The sequence below is a fragment of the Acanthopagrus latus genome, chromosome 2, assembly GCF_904848185.1.
Source record: "Acanthopagrus latus isolate v.2019 chromosome 2, fAcaLat1.1, whole genome shotgun sequence".
Taxonomy (NCBI): Eukaryota; Metazoa; Chordata; class Actinopteri; order Spariformes; family Sparidae; genus Acanthopagrus; species Acanthopagrus latus.
Window position 1 is genome coordinate 25,603,041 of NC_051040.1, and position 23,439 is coordinate 25,626,479.

Below are 23,439 nucleotides of genomic sequence, written 5' to 3' on the forward strand. Positions count from 1 at the left end.
CATAAGATGCAACATGTCCAGTACGATGTGATGCAGTGATTCAGTGGAAGGGATTTATACTCAATTTTTCAGTGTCTGGGATAGTTGCTTTGCTGTTACAATGGATTGTTAAAATCAATATTAAAACTTAAATGTGTAATATAAAGAGTCATCTATGAAAAAAATATGACAAACTGTGTGTTCCGTCTGTATTACACACGACGTGGCAGGGTATTCGCGCGGCGGCTTTATTTTGAAAGTGCTCACAGGAAGTACCGCTGCATACTACGTGGGACTTAGCGGCTGTGGTCGCCGCTGTGTCGGCAGTCTGTAGTGACCGAAGCGCTGGATTCAAGTGTTTGAACTCGGTCCTCTGCGGCTCAGAGACACTCAGTTCCTGCAGGTAAGAAACATGTCGGAAATGCAGTATTTGTTGAGCGTGTGCGGGCGCTCAGAGGCATGCGTCTCCTTCCTGTTCGGTCGTCTTCTGCAGTGACTTCGATTGAAGTGGCATCTTAATTTCTTGACTCGGCTGCCCGCTCGGTGAATAGCACCACAAAGCTATACCTCGGCACGGTAACACGTCTCCAGTCCTGCACCTGGAAGCAACAAGTATCATAAAGTTTGGAGAAGTCCACGATAACATATGTGACGATAGCACTTGGTTCGTGTGCAGTATTCTCCGTATAACAGTCGTTTGGATAGTTGAGCTGCAGTACTAGTGACTGTAAGTAGCTAGCTAACCAACGGTTAGCCAACTAGCGGTGGTTAACTAGCTAGTCAAGTCGTGACCAGACGCTGCTGTCAGCTAAGTTGTCACGCCAAGAAATGCCCATGACCTGGCGAATTACTTTCCCCTGCTAATTTACGAACGCGTGAACAAGAGTCTGAGGAATGTTAAAAACCACTCTTGAATTCAGCTTTCAAACAATGTGTAGAATTACACCTCATTAAGCGAAAAGAAATGGGCCCGTCAGTGCTCCTTCAAACAGCGTGACAGATGTGAATACAAGTTCATATTTCATATCAGCAGGAGTGCTTTTTTTCGTTTAATGTATTTGTGATAGGTGCAATGTAGTATTTGACAGGTGTAAATGCTACCTTTACAGATAAGTCAACACAGCATTAAACTGCCAGAATTCGGACTGGAGTTTGGCGCAACGCATCGTGAGGCTACAGGTTCGTGTGCGCAGGCGGTGAAATGGGTCAGGATGGGCACAGTCGCTGGTCCAGTTCTGCCCGAAGCATCGTTTCACTGTACCTTGGTTAGACGTAGGCTCAAACATTCCAGACTGGGAGTATTTTCAGACCGTCTAATGGCAGGGTTTATTGTGTAGGGCTATATTTACTGCAGTTTTAGTTTGATCCTCCCCCATGTCTCTGCTTGGTTTCCAACCCCCCTGCCCGTGCACGGACTATTCATGGACATGTATAACTGCTGGGTTTATGGAGTAAAGTAGCGCAGACTGTAACAGAGCTGTTCATGAGTGTGACACAGAAAGCCTGAGAAAGAACATGGAAGTTGTCAGTATTTTATTTTTTTATTTTTCATTTTGATTTGCTTGGATTGTTGGTCCATAGAACATGTGACTCTTGTCAGTGGTAAAGGATGCCACTCGCATGTCTTTCTTAGCACCATTTTGCGCAGATGAATCTGTTGTGGAAGCAATAAACATAAGAACAATTCTACAGATTGTATCCTCCATGTTTTAGCAACATGGCAACAAAAGTTTAAGGTATGCATTAAGCTAATAAGGAAAAGGAATGACTTATTCATTGTTGCCTACTTCACAATTTATTCTTAAAATACGCAGTGGGACAGGACAAGTAATGTTAGCTCTACATAAGTGATAAAGGGAGACCAGATGAAACAGTCAGATATTAACAATAGCTGGAAATATTTAGACTGGCCGAGGGAGGTCTTCTCAAGCAGAAGGCATGCTGTCATTTCCAGAATCCAGACAAATGGATTCTGTAAATCCAGACAAATGGATCTGTCTATAATCTCCTGCATTATTTACTCAGATCTTGCACTTTAATGCCTCTTTTTGCACTTCTGTATAGATGCTAACTGCATTTCATTGTCTCTGTACTTGTACTGTTCACAATGACAATACAGCTGAATATTATCTAATCTAATCTAAAAAAAAATGGTGACACTAAATGAACAAATGGTTCCTTTTTACATATGTTGTCTTGTCTCAAATGTTAAACACTTCCTCTCTATTTGCTTGAATGTGAGGCAGTTGTGTCAGTACTATAATGCTCTGAGGCACCAGAGAAAACCAGCATCTTTGGATGCATGGAAACTTGCCCTAAGCATACCGCCACGACATATCTTCAAACAAATTCACCTGTAAGTCAATCAGCAGTCATCCCTAGGCCAAATGACTGCAGTAGTCACTGCTGTGGATGAGCGTGTTCTCCAATCGACAGTGGTGGAACACTTCACCTTACTAGAAATGCATATTTTTGCCCCTTTTCCTGCGTGATGCTATGAAGTATATTGACATCAAGGACGTTGGAGTGTGTTTCTTTCCAGTGGTTTCCATTCCACACAGCATCACTCAACTGGCGCTGAGTTTGAAAGAGAGTAAAAGATATGCAAAGAGGTAACCGCCGTGTCCTCCATTGGCTTCCATACTCCATGACATTGAATGTGACACAGGCAGGGAAACTCATCTACTGGGAATGGAAAAGGTGTAATTTGCCTATTTTTAGTGGGTTTAAAATGACATCCGTATACCCCTTTGTTATAACATTTTTACATCAAAATTAGCTTGTGTATGTAGGTTTTTTAAACATGGGTAAAGCTGGCTACAAATATTGACTCATTCCCCATTGCAAGGAGGTGAGATTGCCTTTCCGGTTTCAGGTGTCATGTTTTTTTTTTTTTTTCAGAGCTGTTAACGCAAGTTGCTAAAGATTGAGACACTGACACTTTTTTTTCATCGCTGTTGAGATTAGCACATTCCCAGTACCGATCAAACAGCAGACAGCGAGGCTCAGTCACGTAAGCCCTTAACAGCGGTCACTTTTTGAATGTCTCACACTTCAGTCTGTCTTTCAAACTCAGCGCTGACTGAACAATGGTTAAGTGCTGCTTGAACAGAGACAGATGGAAAAGCATTAATATTAATGAACCAGCTTCCTAAACTTGAGCACATGTTACAGCAATGCGCCTCTCAGGGGGTGAAAATTAGTTGATGTATTGTTTACACCCGTGTTTTGTAGCCATCACAGCGATTGGAGCTGGAGCTTATAAATACCCATGACTACTGCAGAGTCATTTGACGTGAGAGTGAATGCCGATTATACAAATTCACGTTTAAGACAAAAGCCAGATGTTCGCTAGTGTTATTGGGTTTTTTGTCCAGTGTGACAAGGGTATTAGAGAGCGAGGGCTGCATCTACTGATTATTTGCATACATAATATTTCTTCGATTATTATCTGCAGGAAAAAAGGACAGCCACACATGATAAGCTGCTTCTTGCTAATTAAACATCCTTAAGACAATCATTTTATTAGGTCATATAAAATTGAGAAAAACAAGTAGATTCTAAAATTATGCATCAAATACAATCTCATAAGCTCCTTCACTGTGTCCAGCCTGCAGGGATGGACAGTGATCTGGATGGCTGACGGGAAAGGACGCGGACCAATCGCATGATAAGATGCTGGCTCGTAACCGCTTCCTCCTCCTGGTGGTGGTGGGTGGAGCTGCTCTGGCCATTATCAGTCTGAGCCTCCAGTTCTGTAAGTACACAGTTTCTGTTTGTGCTCAGCTAATTAGCCATGTTTGTAAGAATAGATCAAGTTTTTACACACTGAATAATCAGAACCATATTGCAGTTTCAGTAATATTTTGATTAATTGTGAAGCCTTATATTCAACAGAAAAATCCCCAGTTGTCTTGTTGTGTGTTTGTGTTCAAACATGCACATCCTCTCTTTTGCTTTCCCACTCAAGAGACCCCATTCATACCAAAACAAAGCAGAATCCCCTATAGACTTCCTATAAATATCCAGCACCAACAGTGGGCCTCGGGATACTCTGAAACCTCCACAGAGTGTGTGGCAACACATTCACATCTGCTGTGGAATGCCTAGGTGTATGCAAATGTGTCTTTTCCCCATCAAGTCATTGTTCAGCATCTCCTGTAGGTATTGTGTAGACAGTGTATCCCTGCCCGCCACAGTGAATGCAAGGAAACCACTGCTCAGTAAATGGAGACAGTCTCTTCTGGTTCTGGATGTGATTCGCAAATCTTACAGGCATGATTGGAAAAACAGTGGGTGATGGAGAAGATGAGGTGTGCAGTAAAAATGGAAATATGTAATTTAATGTAAAATGTGCAAATTGAAGCTATTTTGAGCTGGAGTTCTAAGAAAGCCTAATGCAGGGGAAGTGTTTGTGGTGATAGTAAGTATGTGTCTGGACAAGCAAATAGGATTATAAAGCACGCTTTCACACACACAATATCAGACGGAAAATTCACTACGACAGAGCTGGTGTTTTAGACTTCATGTTTACCAAAAGTCCCGAGCTGTCCTTCATCAGCTCTTTTTGAGATTCTGACACCTTATTTAAACTCAACTGTGTACACCGCTGATACTGAAAGCTTTCACATCTTCTTCCTCTGTCTTCTGTTGCTTTAAATGCCACCTAAGATCAGAGGTGAACAGAAGTGAGTGAGCTGTTAGCCAGAATACACACTCACCTCCCCAACCATCACCCCTCCCTCCCTCCCTCCCTCCCCCTCCACTAGATAATACTTGTGTGATCATTTAAGAAAAGGTTGTTGTGTAAGTTATTATTAATGCCTCACTATCAACCCACTCTCAACCCCTGCCCTGTAATCTTCTCCTTTTGTAAAACACTCTTACGCAGAGAAAGAGTCTATAATGAGATAGACTCAATCAATTACTGTAATTGTGCAGGTATTTGCATATATGCCTGTCTTTAAGTGTTAATACTGTAATCAATAATTGATTTTGTGTTGTTGTTTTTATTTTTAAGTAAGGGGCTTCTTGTAGGAAGGTTCTCTTTAAAAACTGCCCTCACTTAATTTTTTCAGTGGTACTTTTGGAGAAAAGCTGCTGTCATCATTTATTCATCAAACATACTGTAGAGAAGGATCTGTGCCATTATCCACGAGGAGCATGGGATGAAAGCGTGTGGGATTTCTCCTCATGTTTAATAGATGTCAGCTTCTGTTTTTTTTTTTTTTTTTTTTCATTTTTTAAAATCATTTTTTCACCCTCTGCATTTCATTCTGCAGTTTGAGGCTCCACAATATCCTCTATATAACCCCCTACTTGCTGTTAATGAAGCCCATTCATGTCTTTATTATTGTTTGTTGACCATTACCACAAGAGACTGACTGATGGATGATGATCGATGGTGGAGTCAGTGCCTTGCTCTGGCTCCAAGCTACCTCGAATTAAGACCTGGATGTCTGCAACATGGCGCCAAATAGTGGGATTGTTTCACTGATTGACACATGGGTGCTTCCCAGAGGAAAGTGACCACAGAGCTGAGAGGCCCCTGAGAGAGGACAGCTGCAGTAGAGGGAATCAAAGTGACTGAAACACAGAGAAAGGTGAAGCAGAGCTTGATGCGATTTAAGTGCTTCAGGAGTGCTTGTAGACTCACAGTGAGAAGGGAGTGTCATGGGAGGATATAAAAGGAGAAACAGAAAGGTCGGTTGTCTGTGAGGAGAAAGGTTTAAGCACAGCAATAAAAAAGAGCTGGAATGAAATAAACAAGATGTGGCATGTTTGAGGGAGAAGAGGGACAAAATTTTATAGTTAAGACCACAAATATACTTTAAACAAAATGTTATTCACCTAATTTTTGTAGCTTTTCCAAAACAATAATCCACCAGCAAGTGTTGTTTAGTGTTTAATAGGCAGAGCTTGCAAATTCTCATTTCCCCATTCCTTACATTCTTACTTTCTAGTGTGTCTGCACTCACTGCTGAATCAGACTGATTGTCCGAGCAAGGCTGTGCTATCAGAGAAGAGACAGGAATGCAGCTGAAATCGGAATACGTTTCTGAACAAAAGGCCAGTCTTCATTTTGCCTTGAGATTAGTTAATGCAAGTTTGGCAGGCTAACTCTGTACTAAGACCCATGTTTCCATGATAATAACCAGTGACACTTGCTGACCAGTGGCCACAAGGACATTGTCAGTCTGTAAAGTATCCTTAGACTGACTGACTGACAAGTAAGCAGATATACTGAGTCCTGCATCTCAGCTCTGACACATGTTGTGTGTTCATTGTGTTGAGATTTTATGATACTGATTATTCTCCAAATATAATATCAGTGTGTCAAGCATTAACATTTTCCAGAACATAAGCAATTTCTGAAGTGGAATGAATCCTGCTGACTGGTTGGATGTGGTTGTTTTGTGAGCCATTTTTTTAAGTAACCCGAACCCCAAGAAGTATTAATTTAGGCAGAATTCACAGCCAATTATTTCTACTTAAATTATTCAAGAACATCTGCAGCGACTAAATCTGGCTCAAGTTTTTTGTGAGCTACTTGAAAGACCTTGCTAAATATTATTGAAAATATGGCCCTAACCCAAAAAATAAATGACCACCTTATGTCAGAGATGTTAATGTATTTAGCATCTCTGAACAGAATACAGAGATACAGTAATGCGTTATCACATGGAAATTAGCAACAGTGTCCCTCTTTACAGTAATAAGCACCGGTGCTCATTGTATGGATTTTTCAGGGTAATGTGATCGGTAGTTTTCCCGGTAAACAAACTGTGCTCTTAGGTAGTCCAAGTTTGCTGTGAATGGGAATTGAGAATTGGCTCCTGTGTTTCTATTGAGAAATGCATCCAAATTGTTCAAGCCACTGGTATTGTATGCCTACAAACCCATGAGTTGTGCATTGTAAAATAATTATGTCCAACCTGTGTGTTTAAGCTTCCTAAAATCTTTCAACAAAATAAAGGCATAACAGAGAGGAAGAAACTCTGGCTTCAATTCATAAAGAAAGATAAAAACTGTGCTAGTTTTATGTGTGTAAAATAACAATTTCATGGGTTTAAACACCAGCAATATGCTTAAACATCTTTCTACAATTTGTGTGGTGCGATAACTGAAGCCATGCATTTGACACCCTACGAATGACTACAGATCCTTCCCAGGTGAACAGCATGTCCGTTACGTAGGTTAAATATCCTGTTTTATATTAACATTTGCACCGTGCAGGCTAAGCAGAATGTGTCTTTGACCAACAAAACATAAATGAAGCGAAATGTTGTAGAAATATTCTCTCTTTTCATTGACTTTAGATGTTGACAGACAGGTTGCCTGTCATTCATCAGGAATGCATAGTGAAGTAGAATTGATAATGCCACTGGTATTTACAAAATCATATCAAAGTTGTTGGAAGACTTATTTTCTTATTAAAATGAGTGGTAACTAGCTCCATATTCCAACCGTAATCACTGTTATACAGTGTTTAGTTATTAACTCATGTCTCCTCCCCCTGCTCATGGAGTAAAAGACAAAAGAAACCAATTCCAGCGCTTGCAACAACTGATTGCTGCTTTCTGATACTACTAAAACGGCCAAGCAATGAAAAAGGCAGAGATAACTGCATTGAAAAAAGAAAGCTGTAGTGTGAGTGTGGTGACAGAGAGGAGGGAGGGGATATCTTAACTGCAAAATGGACATAAAGTAAGCTAAACAATGACATCGCCTACCCCAGCTTTAATTCCCATTCCAAGAGTTAACTGTGCTAATCACTGAGCGGCTTTTCCACTTTGAAAAACATTTAGACTAAGATTGAATGTCATGTTGCACTTGGTTTACGAAGATGCTCCATATTAACATTTGGATTAGCCAGGGGGCAGTCAGGGGTCTCAACAGTACCTCCCTAGCTTTTCTGTAATGCCAAACAGTTGTTCTTCATTAAATTTACTAAGCAGGATGTCAGTCTTTGCTGATTATGTTTTATATCCCTGCAGATTGTTCATTAAGCCACATTGCTCTGCCTCCTGTAGTTGTCAGCTAGTTTAGTTTTTTAATAGATCCCTGTGAGAAAGAGTGATCACTAATCACTTATTGTGATTTTATTGGCATGCAGGTGACAGAATGATGTGTATAATCTGTCATTTGTAAATTAGAAGGCTCATTATGATGGGCAGCTGCAGGCTGCCATAGCCATCCACCCACACAGTACTTGGTCTGTGTCAATATATGTTGCACCTTTCCACACTGGTCTTTGGTTACTCCAGCACAGTACACTTTGGAGCCTGGTTAATGGGCACACACCTACTTAATTTCAGGCCAAACCACATTTCATGAGTACCTGCTCAACCGCTAATTGGTGTGGTGCGATAGCTGACCCAAAACATGTTCGGTGTGCATTTTTGTGGCAGAACACACTCTTTACTTATGCATTCAGGTAGGGGTCAAGCTGCGTCTGTGTGTGTGTGTAATGAAACGTTCACCAACACACAGAGGTGGAAGATTTAACAGGGTGTACTATATTTAGCTCTAGATGTGTGTAATGGTGTGTGTGTCTGTGTGTGTAGGGTGTGTTTAGAAGCAGGGTGTTCGTTCAAGAGAACTGTAACAACATTTATCAGTGTCAGACCGAGTTGTCATCATTGTTGATAGCCCTCTCAGACAGTCTCCTTTTGTGTCTGTATGATCTAATGTAGGTGGATGGAAAGTTGGAAACACATTAATATGGGTGCATGAATTTCCCGTGAGTGTGTTTGCGTGCTACAGTGTGTTGTGTGTGCCAGCGCTGTGTCTGCACTTGGTGGAGTTCGGCAGCAAGATACAAAGGCCCCATTGTGTAGGTGACTGTGAATGCGCTGGCCTCCAAAAGTTTGGTTAGTTCAGGCAGCCGTGCGTGTGTGTTGATGGGTAGCTGGGGGCGGGGGGTGGCAGAGTATGGGGCACAGAGCGTAGAGGGGAACAGGTTGTGGCAATGAATGAGCTGCAGTGTGTGTGGCTGAACCTCAAGCTGCAGAACAGTCGTCAAAATGGTCTCCGCTGTGGCTGCACACCTTCTCTTCTTCATCGTCAGTGGTGAGTTTATTCAGAAATCTTCATTAAATGAGTTTAGATTTCCTATATGACCACCGTATTACCCACTGTGTAGAAATAGTAAAGATTTTCACATGAATACTACTACTTTTTTAACATAAAGTTATTTTGCTTTAATGATCTAGATGCAGTTCTCTATGCCAAACATAAGTAAACTTTAACAGTAGATATCTGTGTGTTGGTTTTGCTGGACTGTCATTGTTTTTATTCTGACTTGAGACTTTACTTTTTTTTTCCATACAACAGCATTAGAATAAAAAACAACGCATAGCCATTTTGACAGCTGTCTGTCAGGTGTTCAGATGAAGTGATATAATGTGTGTGAGTGGATGTGAGATATAGCTCAAAGAATGAAAAGTGTGTGTCCTGTACTTGGAGGGTGCCTGACTCACACTGAACATTTTGTCTCATCTCATTTTATCCTCTTTGTAAAGCTTGCAGAAATTTCCTTCATAATATGTTGACGTTAAGTAGAAGCATCTGTGATGCTTCGTAATGGTTGACTGTAATATTATGCCCTGACATTTTCAGAGTTACAACTAAAAAGTATTTTTAGCATTGATTCAATCTGTTGATTTAAAAAAATATATATATATGGTTAATCGCACTGTTTGCGGAAATTTCAGTAAATAGTGACAAATACTTTGCAAAATTGCGCAAAGCACAAGGTCACATCTTCAAATGGCTTGTTTTTCCAACAAACAATCCAAAAACCGGAAGATATTCAAATGTATAAAATGTAAACCATAGAAAAGCAGCAAATCCTCACACTGAAAATGCTGGAACCATCACAGTTTAACATTGTTGCTAAAAAAGTGATTGCCCATTAAAGTTTAGATCACTTCTTTGGTAAGACCAAAGGTCCAAAGCCCAACAACACTCTATGTAAATCATTCTATAGAGAAAAACAGCAAAACCTCACTTTTAAGAAGCCAGAACCAGTCAAGATTTGGCATTTTACTTGATAACTGGCTCATATGTTTATTTAAAAAAATAATCATGAGTGAACATAAGCAGTAATGTTTTGTTGGCAACACTGTAAACTTTATGAGCCCAGCTGGGGAGAAGAGGAGTGGAAACGAAATGAAATGACTGTGTGATTGTTAGAGGAGTACTGTGTAACTCTTGACACACTACATACTATGGATACACCTAAAATAATTTAAGCCTGAAAGTTGTTACACCAAGGAGGAACCATTATCTATTTGTGCTTTAGAATCTGGCAGGCAGAGCCTCTTTTCTTTCTCTGCAGCAGGATGTAATATTTGCACAGTTGACTTGCTAGCTTGGATTTCTGATGTCTGTGTGTGTCTGTGTGTGTGTGACATAAGCAGGATTTGGATATCCGTCTTGCCAAAAGGCCATATGGGTTCAACTTCTTTCTCTTCAGTGTTGGATCTTAGTGAATGGGCCTTCCAGTTCCCACAGCATCTTTGCTCTTATTGGATCATTCCTCCCCGGGGTCACAGGTCACTGGTGTCCGGGCAACACCCTGGTAGCAGTGAGGGGTTTTGGGTTACAGAGCTGTTGATGTGGAGATGAACTACAGTTAAACTGGTTTGTTATTTTTTTTACGAATTCTGTCACACTGCTCCATCAGGTGGCTTTTTTTGCTTTACTTGTTCCCGTTTATGAGTGAGCGCTTGTTGCAGATCCTTTACATCATCAGTTGCCAAAATGACTCCCCTTTGTACAGTGCTGCTCTATGGTTGGCAGTGTTGATCGGTCATTTCATGGCTTTGGTTCTGACAGAAATAACTCACCAAATATTTCATGAATCGCCATGGAATTTTACACAGACATTCATGGTCAGATAATTACTCTTCTGATTTTTCCTGTAACGCCACCATAAAGTGAATTTTTTGTCTTTTAGAGTAATATTTCAACAGCTCTAAGAATTGCCATGGGTTTTGGGATATGCATGGTCAGCTGATATTTACTCAGTCATGTCTCAGTGACTGTTGGATGGGATGCCAGAGCATTTGGTGCAGACAATCACCATTCATGTACTCCCAGGATTAATTAAAATACCTTCTGTGATCCATATCATTTTCATCCGGCACATCATCAGGTCAACTATAAAATACCTTTGATTAATGCTAATTCGCAATTGTTGTTGTAGACAGATCCGCTGTTAGCAAACAGCAAGTCCATGTTGAACCAGAAACCCATGTGTGAAGTTCACTATGGCTGTACGTCGCCACTGTCCCTCATGTTTGCTGTTGCGTACTTGCTTCCTCATACTTCTCATCTTTATTCCTGGTGGAAAAGAAAGCAACAAGATCAGGGGCCAACAATCTACTCACTGGACAACAAGTGCCCTTGATTTTTCAAATTTTAAGAGCCATAATTGCAGAGGGTTATGGGTGTGCATGTGCGTTTTTGGAGTCAGGTGTGAGAGGCATGCATTGGCCTTCGTCTCATTTTCTTCTGCTCTTTATCCCTTTTTCACTTTCTTCATGTCAACCTTTGAATTTTCTTTTTAATTTTCTCCAGTGAACCTGATCCCCACAACTCCCATAGTGGAGGAGCAACCCTTCCAGGCTGCAGATAGAGGTGCTGGGTCGGCTCTTGGGAAGAGCAGAAAGAGAGTGTTCCCAGTGCCTCACACTGAGGAGCCCAACCCCATATCTGAGGCCTACGGCTATTGCAACACTCCCAACCGTACTGAACAGGCATGGGAGGGTGAGACCTGCATACTGACAAATAAAATCTATCAGATCTAACTAAAGACTACAGGCATGTGGATTGAATATGTGATTTTGAATTTGGTTACATCTGTCATTTGTCCTCCTGAAAACTTAATGAGAACCCATGAGACCAGTGATAGCTGATGAACTTGTATGTATGTAAATTCTTTCCAATTATGCTGCAGCAAGTATAACAGCATGACAGTTTAAGAGCATTAAAAACAACTTTAGATCAGCTGCTAGAATCGCCCAGTTTGATGGACAGTGTATACATACTTAACGTAGTAATAATGTCAGATCTAGTGTGTCAGGACTCGGGAGATGTGTTAATTGTGCGATAGTCATTTCCACTAGATTGCATCATCCATAATGCTGCAGTGCTCTCTCTCTACAGCACAGCACAGCAGCATGCAGCCTGGTATTTTTTCCCTCCTCCTCTGAAAAGTCAGAACAACCCCAGGCGATCATTTAAATGTCCTTTATCACCTAAGACAAGTAATACCAGCCACTACTAATTAAATTTTACTCTGTTTATTTCTGGATGACAGTTTTGTCTCTAAAGTAGAAAAATCAATTTCTTCTTCTAAGATTGAGATTGGTAGTATTATTATTTTAAATGAATTAATGTAATTAATCAAATTTTTAGTTGGTGTTATTTTAGTGTCCTGTTTAGTGTATCGTTGTCGATCTCCAGAGTTGAGCACTTTTACTTCAATCTTGCTGATTTATTTTTTTGCAGAGTAAAGCATTCATTGTATTTGGCAAGTCATTTTTATGGCAACTTAGGGCTGCTGCAAACTAGCTGCATACAAATTGCTGACATACTGTCACTGAAATGTTTGCAGCTTGTTGACAACATTTCAATCTTTGTATGATGTAGCAGATACAGACAAATATTAGCAATTATAAGAAATCATATTTTTGTCTACCTGATGAATCATAAGTGAAAATATTCACTCCCTTTGACAGTAAAGTTGCAGCTACAAGCAAAGCGTTACTGAACAATCTAGCTACCTTTTTGTTATCAATTATCTAAATAAGAATGCAAATAGTAATTACAAGTTATGGTAAAGCTATCACTGATGCCATAATAGCAGTTCTGAAGTCTGCATTAGATAATTGTGGATCCTCATGGCTGTCTCCTTTTAACAGGTCACAGTCCTGCTGACTACAAGCTGCTGTCTGTCCAGGTGATGATTCGCCATGGTGACCGCTACCCACTTTACTCCATCCCCAAGACCAAACGGCCCGCCATTGATTGCACTTTGTCCACCAGCAGGTACACACACTTTCTACAGAAAATATAGTAGATATAACAACTGTAGCATTTTTTTTTGTCATAGTCAAATTTCGGCCATAGCCAAAAACAGCATTTTGTTTTTAGTTAGTGTCCCATCAAGCTGTAGTTTCCTTCAACTTTTCTGAAGAAGGGAAGGAGGTTGAAAGGATTTTTTCTTTTCTTAATTTATGGGCCATTGTCATCCTGAACCAGGTTGTTTAGGAAATGATGTGGGGAAAAAAAGTGTAATAGAATGAAAACAATTCTCAAAGAGCTGACAATTATTTGTGTGATCTGGAATTGAGCAATGTTGATGTCAAAATGGTATCAGGCAAGAAAGCGTGAACACGTGTAATGAAGAAAACTTCTCCTCCACTTAAAGGGTCACTATGTAGTTTTGGACAGGAAATTCAAGCTCATAATTTTAAACATTTACATTATACAAACTCAGAAATATATTTGTTTTCCATAACTGATTAAACAAGCTGTCCTCAGAGGAATATAAGGTCCCCAGAACACATTTTGAAGTCAGTAAGGTGGCAGTGTCCACTACATAGCATATATAAAAAAAGAAAAAAAACGGATCAACGGTTTGAAATTATATTGTCCTTAAGGTTTGTTTGTTTATTCGGTCATGAAAATATAGAGATTTTGTTTATTTAGTTTGTTTAGGCATAGTAAAAGTCAATAAAGATCTTTCTTTTCTGATTAGTTTTTTCCTCACAACTACTTAGTTTACCTTTTTAAGCAACAAAAATGTTGCACTTTGAAAAACAGACATGTGGAGGTGAAGACAAAAAATGTGATATTGTTATGTGTAATTGCTTTATATTGCAACATGTTCATGCTGTGTTTCCTTATCCTGCTTCAGTTATTCAAGTATTAATAAATGAAAAGATTGAAAAGATTAAAGTCTTCATCAGTGCATTCTTACACTTTTCATTGGCTTCTAGACTAAAGATAAAGGCTTCATGCTCACAGTTTCAGTTCATACAGGTCAGACTAAAGAGCGCCAAATGCCACCAGGATTTTAGCTGGCCTCCCAAGCACCCCACCCCAGCTACCTCTGCCTAATGCCTAACAAGAGTTCCTGCTGGAAAATGAGAGACCAATTACTGTAACAACTTCTCATGTCCTCTCACAAAAACTGCTTGCTTAATTGCAGCTGTCAGAAAATGAGCCCAGTGTTTTTAATTAGGAAGTAGTTGTAAAATACTTTTTTCTGTGGTATTTGTGAGGCTTACAGAGACCTCTGTCTAAATTGATTTATTTACCATTTGAAATATCAGAATCTGTATTCGCATTTAACTCAAGCACACTGAAAAAGATAGGCTTATACAATTCCCATGGTTTCAGTCTTACGGTCTCAGTGTTACTGGATGTGTCAGCAGTTGCGGGTGGATTTCATTTGCTACATCTGTTCTGCTGCGCTTTGGTGCAAATGGATACACGCATATAAAGACAAACACATTTACATTTGTGTGCGTGGTCTGTTGAGGCTGGGTTGTTGACAGTCTTATCTCGCTTGATTTGAGCAAACATGCTCACTGAACAGCTGCGGTTAGACACAACAATTGTCACTGCAGAAACTCTCTACTGTAATATGGATGGAAAACACACACACACACACACACACACACACACACACACACACACACACACACACACACACACACACACACATAAACACACACAAATTAATATTGTTAGCTTCTTGAATTCATTAAGCTCATCTGTATATCTTCCTCCCTGTCTTTCTTAGCACTCTGGCTGTGCTCACACTTTTACTCTTTCAAGATGGTTAGATGAGTCTTAATGACAGGAATTTATTTAAAAAGTCAGCATGTGTCTGTACTGTAAACAGCCTCAATTTATGCAAAATCTTTATGTAGATACACATGTGTTATGAGCAGAATGAGTCATTTTGTATCCAAAAATTAACTTTGGTCTGATGGTACTGATGTGTGCATGCAAATCCTCATGAATGACTTATTCAGACCATATGGCCAATAATTTCCCTGTGACCAATCCCCCTGTTTTGGCTGTGTACCTGAGTCCAGATTTAGCCAATGACTTAATTTCGCACAAAGCTTTCACTTCGGCCACATTGGCTTTGCACATCTGGATGGAGCGTCCAAGCTGTAATCTTTTGAGCTGGCACGGTGTACACACAGTTGCATTTCAGATTGGCAGGATGCAGTTAGACTGCTATGTGCATCTAATATTAGATATTTCCAATACCCTTGATCTGTGAAATGGGGGCTGAAAGTAGGCCATCCAGCACACAAGCCTCTTATGATCGAGGTTGTCTTCCATTCAGTAATTAACAAGAAATACAGTGATTCTTGCCTTCATCTACTTATAAAACATTGATGTGCCTGTGAGCAAGCACCTGCTCCCTTTGCCTCAAGAACTGTTCTGTGGCCAGTAGTTGTATCCTGTGGCTACAGTACTGAGCTCCTCTTTGAATATATCAAAGTATGTTAGTGAACTGAAGCTTGGTTTGGCATTATGAAAATGATTGAATCGTGGGCCAAATCTAGCACAAAAGGACACAATGACATTTAATGTTTACAAGAGCGGAAGACCTAATCCTAGCTCCATTACTGTGGGGATAGGATTAGATCGTTTTTTTCTTTATTTTATTTTTACAGCATGACTCAAGGGATGGCAATACCAGTCTCTGTGATTTGCCATGATATTTGGTACAATGATACGTTAGTACAATTGACTGACAATACGATGGCGGAGGATTTGTTGTCATATTTAAAAGCAACAGCGGCGAAACCCAATATTCACATGTTAATGGTAATTTGGAAAAATGTGTTGGTTACTTCCCTTTTACAACTTTTACATGAAAATTAGCGTGTATATGGTGGAGTTTTAAACGCTGGTAAACCTGCTTAATAATCACATAATCAGGAGACGAGTTTGCCTTCTTTCCTGTGTGTCCTGTTAGTCAGTGTGAAAGCAGCAAATCATATACCTCATCAGAGTACATCCGCAAAACATTAAACCTGTTAAGTATTGGTCTGTTCTGTTCGGAATTAAGCAAATTGTTTTTTGTGATAATGAAAGTTGCTGAGGAGGGAGACATCTTGCTTCTGTCCGCTCTCTGATGATGAGAGTTGCACATGTGCAGTAGTACCGATCAGGCAGCTGACAGACAACACAAGGACAGGTACAGACAGCAGTTACTTTTTTTTAATATTTTAGGCCAGCAGCCTTAATGTCATAGCACACATTGTAGCATCGCACCTGACAAGGAGAGTAGATCTATCTAACAGTTCACTCTTATTCCATTGTTCCCACATACTAGATAAAACTACTTGACATATTTCAAACAGATCTGCTCTGAACAAATGCCAACAAAATGACTCTGTTGGCATTCTGTTTTGACCGGTAGCACTAGACTGCTAAACTTACTGAACAAAGCATTTCCTGTGACTTGCCTAGTTCAAAATAAAAGTTGATTTAAATGTTCAGTTGGCAAATTAATGTAAAGTAAATTAATGCAGTGCACTACAGATAGTGAGCATCTGGTTTTACCCAGTCAGGTGTACTGGGTCAAACCAGTGTTAGTCCAGTTTGATATCCAAAATCTAAGACAATGTATAGTCTAGTATCACCATAATGATATTAATATATTGCCCAGACCAAACTGCACTTCTGTTTTATACATTAATTCGAGCAATGATATAGTCTCATAATCATTCAGCTTTATACACAAATTGAAAATGTGTGTCAAAGCAGTTGTATGGAAAGGCACTCACTGTGAACATGTTGGCATGCAGCTCAAAACACTTTTTGTGCTTAAGCAGCCTAACAGAGCCGCTAACATGGCTGTGGACTAACAGTGTACACAGACACCAGCACAGCGATCTGGTAGATGTCGAAAGTGAAAGAGTGTCTTTGCGCTGTGGGCAAAACATGATGTCATCTTGGGCTTTGGGAAACACAATCAACTTTTTTCAACATTTCATAGACCAAACAACTAACAGATGAATCCAGAAAATAATCAACATTTTATTGGACAATGAAAATAATCATTATTTGCAGACCTACCATTAAAAGCTATTTCACATTTCTTTGCCCTCATAATAATTGTAGATTGCTCTGTGTTGTATTTAGACGAGGGTTTAATTACAGGGATCTGAACTAGCATATGCTCAGGGCTGAATCCTTACAGAGTGCTCAGTTGCGTGTGTGTGTGTGCGAACGCGTGTGTCTGCAGTGTGTGTGTGTGTGTGCATGTGTATGTGTGCTGGCACCAGCCTGCCGACCCACTGTCTCCGTCTGCGGTTAACTGAGCTCTCTCCAGCAGGGAACATCCCCTCTCTCCCTCCTCTTCGTCTTTCACCACTACAGTCTTTGTCAAGGTTTCTTCTTTCTGCAATCATCCTTTTTACTTTAAATTCTGTCTAGCACTCACCCCCACTTTAGATCACACTATTTCATTTCCTTTACTCTTTATTCCTCCTACCCCTGCTTTCCTCATCTCTCCATCCCTTCCTCCCTCATCACTAATCTGTCCTATCCAGTGATAATAATCCCTGCTTAATGTAATTGGGCTCTGTAATCTTTGGTTAGCAACAATCAGTCTAATAGACGGCCTGGCTGGCTCTTTGTCCACACTCGTGTCCCCCATGTCCTGACATCAAGTCTCCCAGTGTAGCCAATTAAATCTAGATTGTCCCACACTCCCGTCAGCAAACTGATCTGCTGATGACAGAGCAGAGAGGAGCACTGATGATGCAATATCTCACTCATTTCACCATTCATGTGCCTTGTGCTGCATATATTATTGTGTAAGTGAATATTGAATGCGGATAGCGGCAGGTGCTGGTGCAACGTGACAACAAAAGAAGACAGTTCCCTTAAAAATAGCAAATGTGGGCTAGTGCTTTCATCTGAAATCAGAGTGGTTCTTTGAAGCTTTTATTTTGACAGAAAAAGGAATCTGTACCTTTGTCGCCCATCCTTTGTGGCTGCAGATGCCAGATTAACTTTACAGCACTCGATCAGTCATCACAATCAAAAGTTTGATTTAAGAGAAATGACAGAAGGTCGTTTTTTAATGTCACGATCCTGGACCAGTCCATGATCACTATGGAAACTGTGTGCTTGTGTGTGTGCTTGTGTTTGTGTGCAATCTTTTAATCTGAGCGAGCTGAGCTGCAGCTCCCACGGATTTGTTATATTCAACTGTAATCTTCAATCATCTCTAATCTATTAGATCACTGGCTGCTCCTCTTGCTGCCCTCGTCCTTGTGTCCTGTCGATATGTGTGTTTGTGCTTGCATATCTGTATATGCATGAGTGTGTGTCCCAAGGCAACAAATTCTTTCATCTTTTTATAACATCATCTCCCATACACCCTCCCACTCATATTGAACAGTGCTGTAGTCCCACAGTGTTGTGTTAGAGAGACACCTGGTGGTGGATGGTGGTAGGAAGTCACCTGGTCCTACTGTTCCACACTGAACATGTAAATCTCCTTACATTAATGATTAGGTTCTCTGTATACTGACAACACTGTTAATGCCATTAGCCCTCTGTTATAGGAACATTGAGTTTAGCATCACTAGTTAGATGTAACTAAATCAAACTCCATCAATACAGTTGTGCTTGTTGTGTTTTTCCCCCAACAGTTCCGAAAGCTGTACAGTGAACTACTGTGAAAGAAAATGGGTTTCCCTTCAATTGAACCATGTTGCTTGCCAATACTTGAGACACATTTTTCCACTTGCCTCAGCACAGGCTGTTCTGTTTGAGAAATAGATCAAACTAGTTTAGCCGTTTCTCATCATCACCCCGCTTTACCTGGTGCCTCGGATACTAGGACTTTCTGTGTGATGAAACAAGACAAGATACTCAGTTGATATTACACAGAAAAAAAAGAAAATCTTGACATTTGACAGAGCTTGGGCCAGAGAATGTTTGGCATTGTGCTTGAGAATTGATTAAAAAGATTGTTGAATTATTGAACTTCTTTTCCAAATTTCTGTCAATCCACTTATCAGTTGAGGGACTTTTAAGTTCCTCCAGTGTTGCATGTTTTGAGTATCACAAGTAAAATTCCATGACGATTGTAAAATGAAGTATTGTGGTTTCATTGATGCATTTATAATAGTAATTAACAATTATTTTTTAAGGTTTTATGTTGATGTTCATTTTATCCCATCAGTGGCCCAAAACTCACTATTTACAATAATATCAAAGAGACAAAAGGAATCATTTAAGAAGAAGAAGTTTGGTAGTTTGGCATAGTATACACTGTTAAATGATTAATCATTTGAAATTGTTGTCAAATCATTTTCAGGCTAGAATGAACAATACCAGGACCCCAAAAACTGAAGGACTTGAGTAAAAGTTAGCATTTTTTTACCACCGTGCATTCTTCCTGTGACATCGTCAAATTGTCGTTTGTCTGTTAGGATGAAAAAGAACACGCTGCTATTCTAACGTGGTGTTATGTAATTGAAATCAGTTCAGTGGAAATCAGATATGATTAACTAAAAAATAACTACAACTGTGAAACTGTTTGAAAGCCATAAAACCTTTTAAATATATTTGTGCTTCATTTTATCCAGCATGTCTCTCAAAATAATTGTGTGTGGCCACACATTCATTTCTTCCACAGGGACAAGGAAACAATTGTTGTAACTGCTTCTCAGTGGTAGCTGTGGTTTTAATAAGGGATGCGCGATATGGATTCTTTCAGCTGATACCAGTAACCGATAATTGCCCGCTTCTCATGGTCAATACTGATAACCAATAATAATTTCAATTTTTTTGTATTTCGAAGATAAGTTACTAACCTAGATGCAAAGTGAGAACTTTGATTCATATCACCACCATTTTTAAGATATGCCTTTATTTTGAAATTCCCATGGCATGTCTTTGCCACCGTTTCTGTCCATCCTTTCTAAACAGTGCTTTCTTTTTATTAAAAAGCATAGATTGTTTCCCTTTTAAATGTCTGGAACAATTAATAAAATTATATTTCCATCAAAGAGTTAAGTAATACAAATGTCAAATAATATTTTGGTTGCTTTTTGTGAGTTGATGTAAAGGTAACTGATTCTGTTAAATGGGCATATGATATCATATTTCGATCGCAGGCCCCTGTATCATGGCAGACTTTGTGATATCAGCAAATATTGCGTTATTGTCCAAAGAATCAATATAATATTGTATGTTGATGAAACTTGCGATTTATACCCCTAGTAGTTTGGGCACCCCCGGAGCTAAAAAGGCCAAGATAGGGAGCGAAGATGAATTATTTAATATTTGATATATACAATCAATATTGTTAAAAAAAACTAATACAAAGAACACTTCTGACTAAAGATTCTGACTTCAAATCCCAGTACAAAAATAAAGGCTGTTGCTGAAAGGCAAGGCTATGGCTCCTATCTGCAAATAAAACACTGACAAAGAGGCACATAGTTGGCATTCACATTTTCACAAATCAACAAACCAAATATTTTTCTTGATAAAAAGAAGTGTCTCTACCTTTTTGCATATGATTTGTTTCTTTTTTTCTTCACCAACCACATGAGCAACAGCAAAAAACCAATGCTCACTGTTGGCACTAGTGCAGGGGGTTGACAGGTATTAACGGTACTCTAAATTGGGCCAGAGTCTGAAACTTCTCCATTACTCGATCGGGCTCCCGGTCCTGGGAATCAGGGACTCTTCACAGGCATAGCTGCATTAGGTCATGAGCCAACAACTGTGTGCCATTTTTATGGGACTATTTATTGGCAATAATTTCATCATCCAGGCAATAAATAGTTATATACATTTCCCATAACTGGGTAAATAATCAGTTTGATATATATTGTGCATCCCTATGGGGAGGTCCCTACTGACATTGCATGGAATTGTGTATCTTCAGGATCTGTGCCTTTTTTATCGGTTGAGGTTTATTGTTTTGTGTATACAATGACTGCTTACTAATTACTAAAAATACAACTTTTGTTCAAGTGGAAACGTTGTGTTGGCACTGCCGTCTCTTTTTCAGCCTCTTTTATAGTTTTCCAACAAAATACCGTTATAGCACAGCTGAACATCCTTCCACTCTGTATATGATTTTAGAATCCTGGTATTTACCACAGTTTATCATTCTTTACCACCCTCAGGAAGCCTTCCCACCCCTTGCTAAACACCTTCATCAGTCATATGGGCCTGGGAGGGCGTGGCCATTGGGACTCACCACTGAGCTCTGTTCCCCGTCTGCCCAACCACAGTGCCTGTGAGATGGGAGAACTCACGCAGACCGGTAAGCGAGGCAACCCTGCCCACCACAACCAGACAGTTTTCTTCTCTTCTAACCAAAGCTGAACTTTCATAGACACCCATTACATATTCCTTTTCTACCTGTCAACGCTCCACTTCAAATGATCCTTTCAGTTCAAGATTTGCTTCCAAACAGCTAACATTGATCAGTTCCGCAGATCATTCTTTTTATCGAATCGATCTACAAGTCAAATGTCATCTTGTTTCCATTCTTTTACAGGTGTGGTTCAACACCTGCGCAACGGGCAGCTCCTCCATCAAGCCTACAAGCGCCACAATCTCCTCCCCTCTGACTGGTTGCCCCGCCAGGTGTGGGTTGAGACCACAGGTAAGAGCCGCACTCTCCAGAGCGGTTTGGCATTCCTCTATGGCTTCTTACTGGACTTTGATTGGACGAAACTGACTGTGCGGCACCAGTGGAGCACTTTGTTCTGCGGCTCGGCATGTGACTGCCCCGCCAGGAACAGATACCTGGAGGAAGAGCAGAGGAGACAGTATCGGCTCAGAGTGAGCGATACTGAACTTGAGAGGACTTACGTGGATATGGCACGGACTTTGGGATTGCTCACCCGCCAACTCCGAGCTGCAAACCCTATAGACTCCTTGTTGTGCCATTTGTGCCATGGCATCTCTTTCCCATGTGTTCCCATGGGAGAAGGTGGTACCAAGGCATGTCTGACAATGGCGCAGTTTGCTGTGATTCGACGACAGCAGCTAGATGATGAAGTTGATCGGAGAAGAGTGGGGCTGTACCGTAAATATGCCATCCTGGCCATGTACCCCTACCTTAACCGAACTGCCACCAAGATGGAGCGTGTGGCCAGGGATAATGAGGCTGGCCGACAGTCGCGCGCAGGAGGCGAGGAGGTCTTCACCCTCTCTTCAGCACACGATGTTACCATGGCCCCGTTACTGAGTGCCCTGGGACTGGAGGAAGCAAGTTTTCCACGGTTTGCAGCAAGAGTAGTGTTTGAACTGTGGAAGAGTCCACCAGTGATACAAGGGCAGCTGAAGAAGAGAGCCAGCAAAGGTGAGAAGTCGAAAGTGAAAGACGGGGAACTGTTCATCAGGGTGCTGTACAACGGTGAGGATGTGACATTTCACACCACCTTCTGTCGCTCCCATGACCGCCGTGCCAGTCAGCCACTCTGTCCTCTGAAGAACTTCCTGTCTTTTGTCAGGAGAGACATGTTCAGCCTTGTCAATGCTACTTCCTACCAGGAGGCCTGCTTCAGGCGCCCTGGTTGACAGATGGAGAGGAGGGTGACTGAGTACAGATGCAGAGCTGGCAGATGGTTGTACTTCCCTTGACTTTTAGTTGTTTTCCACTTTTGAAGATGGTGCACTTTTTATGCTTCTCATATTGTCTTAAAATTCCACATATTTTGAAATGTTTCTTTGACATTTCTGAGCACAAAGTGAGTTCACAACACACACTGCTGTACATTACACAATAGTCAGAGGTGTCACATTTCCAACCTTTCTACAGAGTTTGACGTTCCTTTTTCAATATTGTATGTTTTCTATAGCAAATCTGAAGGAGATAATTCAAGGGAAGTTGTATGGCACTTAGCCACTTTATTCCTACATTCCATAATACCATGGAATTGTGAAATTCCAGCATTCCCAAATTTTTGCAAGAAAAGGGAATATCAAAGCTGGAAAACTTATGCTGGATTAAACATTCCTGGAACATATTTTGTGTAGTAAATCTTTTCGATGAAAATTACACTTTGGGCTAGTTTGGCCCACATTACTCTGTATGATTCATTAGTCACTAAACATTCTTATGGGACTTAATGTTTAGTCATTTCAGTGGGCTGTCTGTTTAATGGTATTTCTATCCTGATGATTTGTTTTAGTAAAATTGTCTCTGGTACTTGATAAATGATAGGTGTTTTTTTTCTTGCATTAATTTACAACTACAGTACATCTGTATTTATATTCATTGGTAATAAAAACCAATCACATTCCACATATAATTTGTGTTTGTTGGTAACTGAGTTAAATAAAGGTTCTGTATGAGCAGACGTGTTTATATCATTTTTGACTAGTTTGTTAAGAAGTGGATTCCTGGTGATATTTTGGTTTAAACTC

General features: G+C 40.3%; 1 protein-coding gene across 2 annotated transcripts; it reads left to right on the plus strand.

The window, feature by feature from the left end:
- The first annotated feature begins 226 nt into the window (after positions 1-226).
- Positions 227-23,372, plus strand: pxylp1 (2-phosphoxylose phosphatase 1). Of its 2 annotated transcripts, XM_037083721.1 has the most exons (6): positions 227-382; positions 3,590-3,736; positions 11,566-11,754; positions 12,912-13,038; positions 21,186-21,325; positions 21,563-23,372. In XM_037083721.1, the coding sequence occupies exons 2-6, from the start codon at positions 3,655-3,657 to the stop codon at positions 22,588-22,590; spliced, it is 1,566 nt and encodes a 521-aa protein (XP_036939616.1). In that variant the 5' UTR covers positions 227-382; positions 3,590-3,654; the 3' UTR covers positions 22,591-23,372. The 2 variants fall into 2 exon arrangements, with proteins under 2 accessions (XP_036939616.1, XP_036939626.1); XM_037083731.1 differs by lacking the exons at positions 227-382; positions 3,590-3,736 and adding an exon at positions 8,923-9,051.
- Positions 23,373-23,439: the final 67 nt, after the last annotated feature.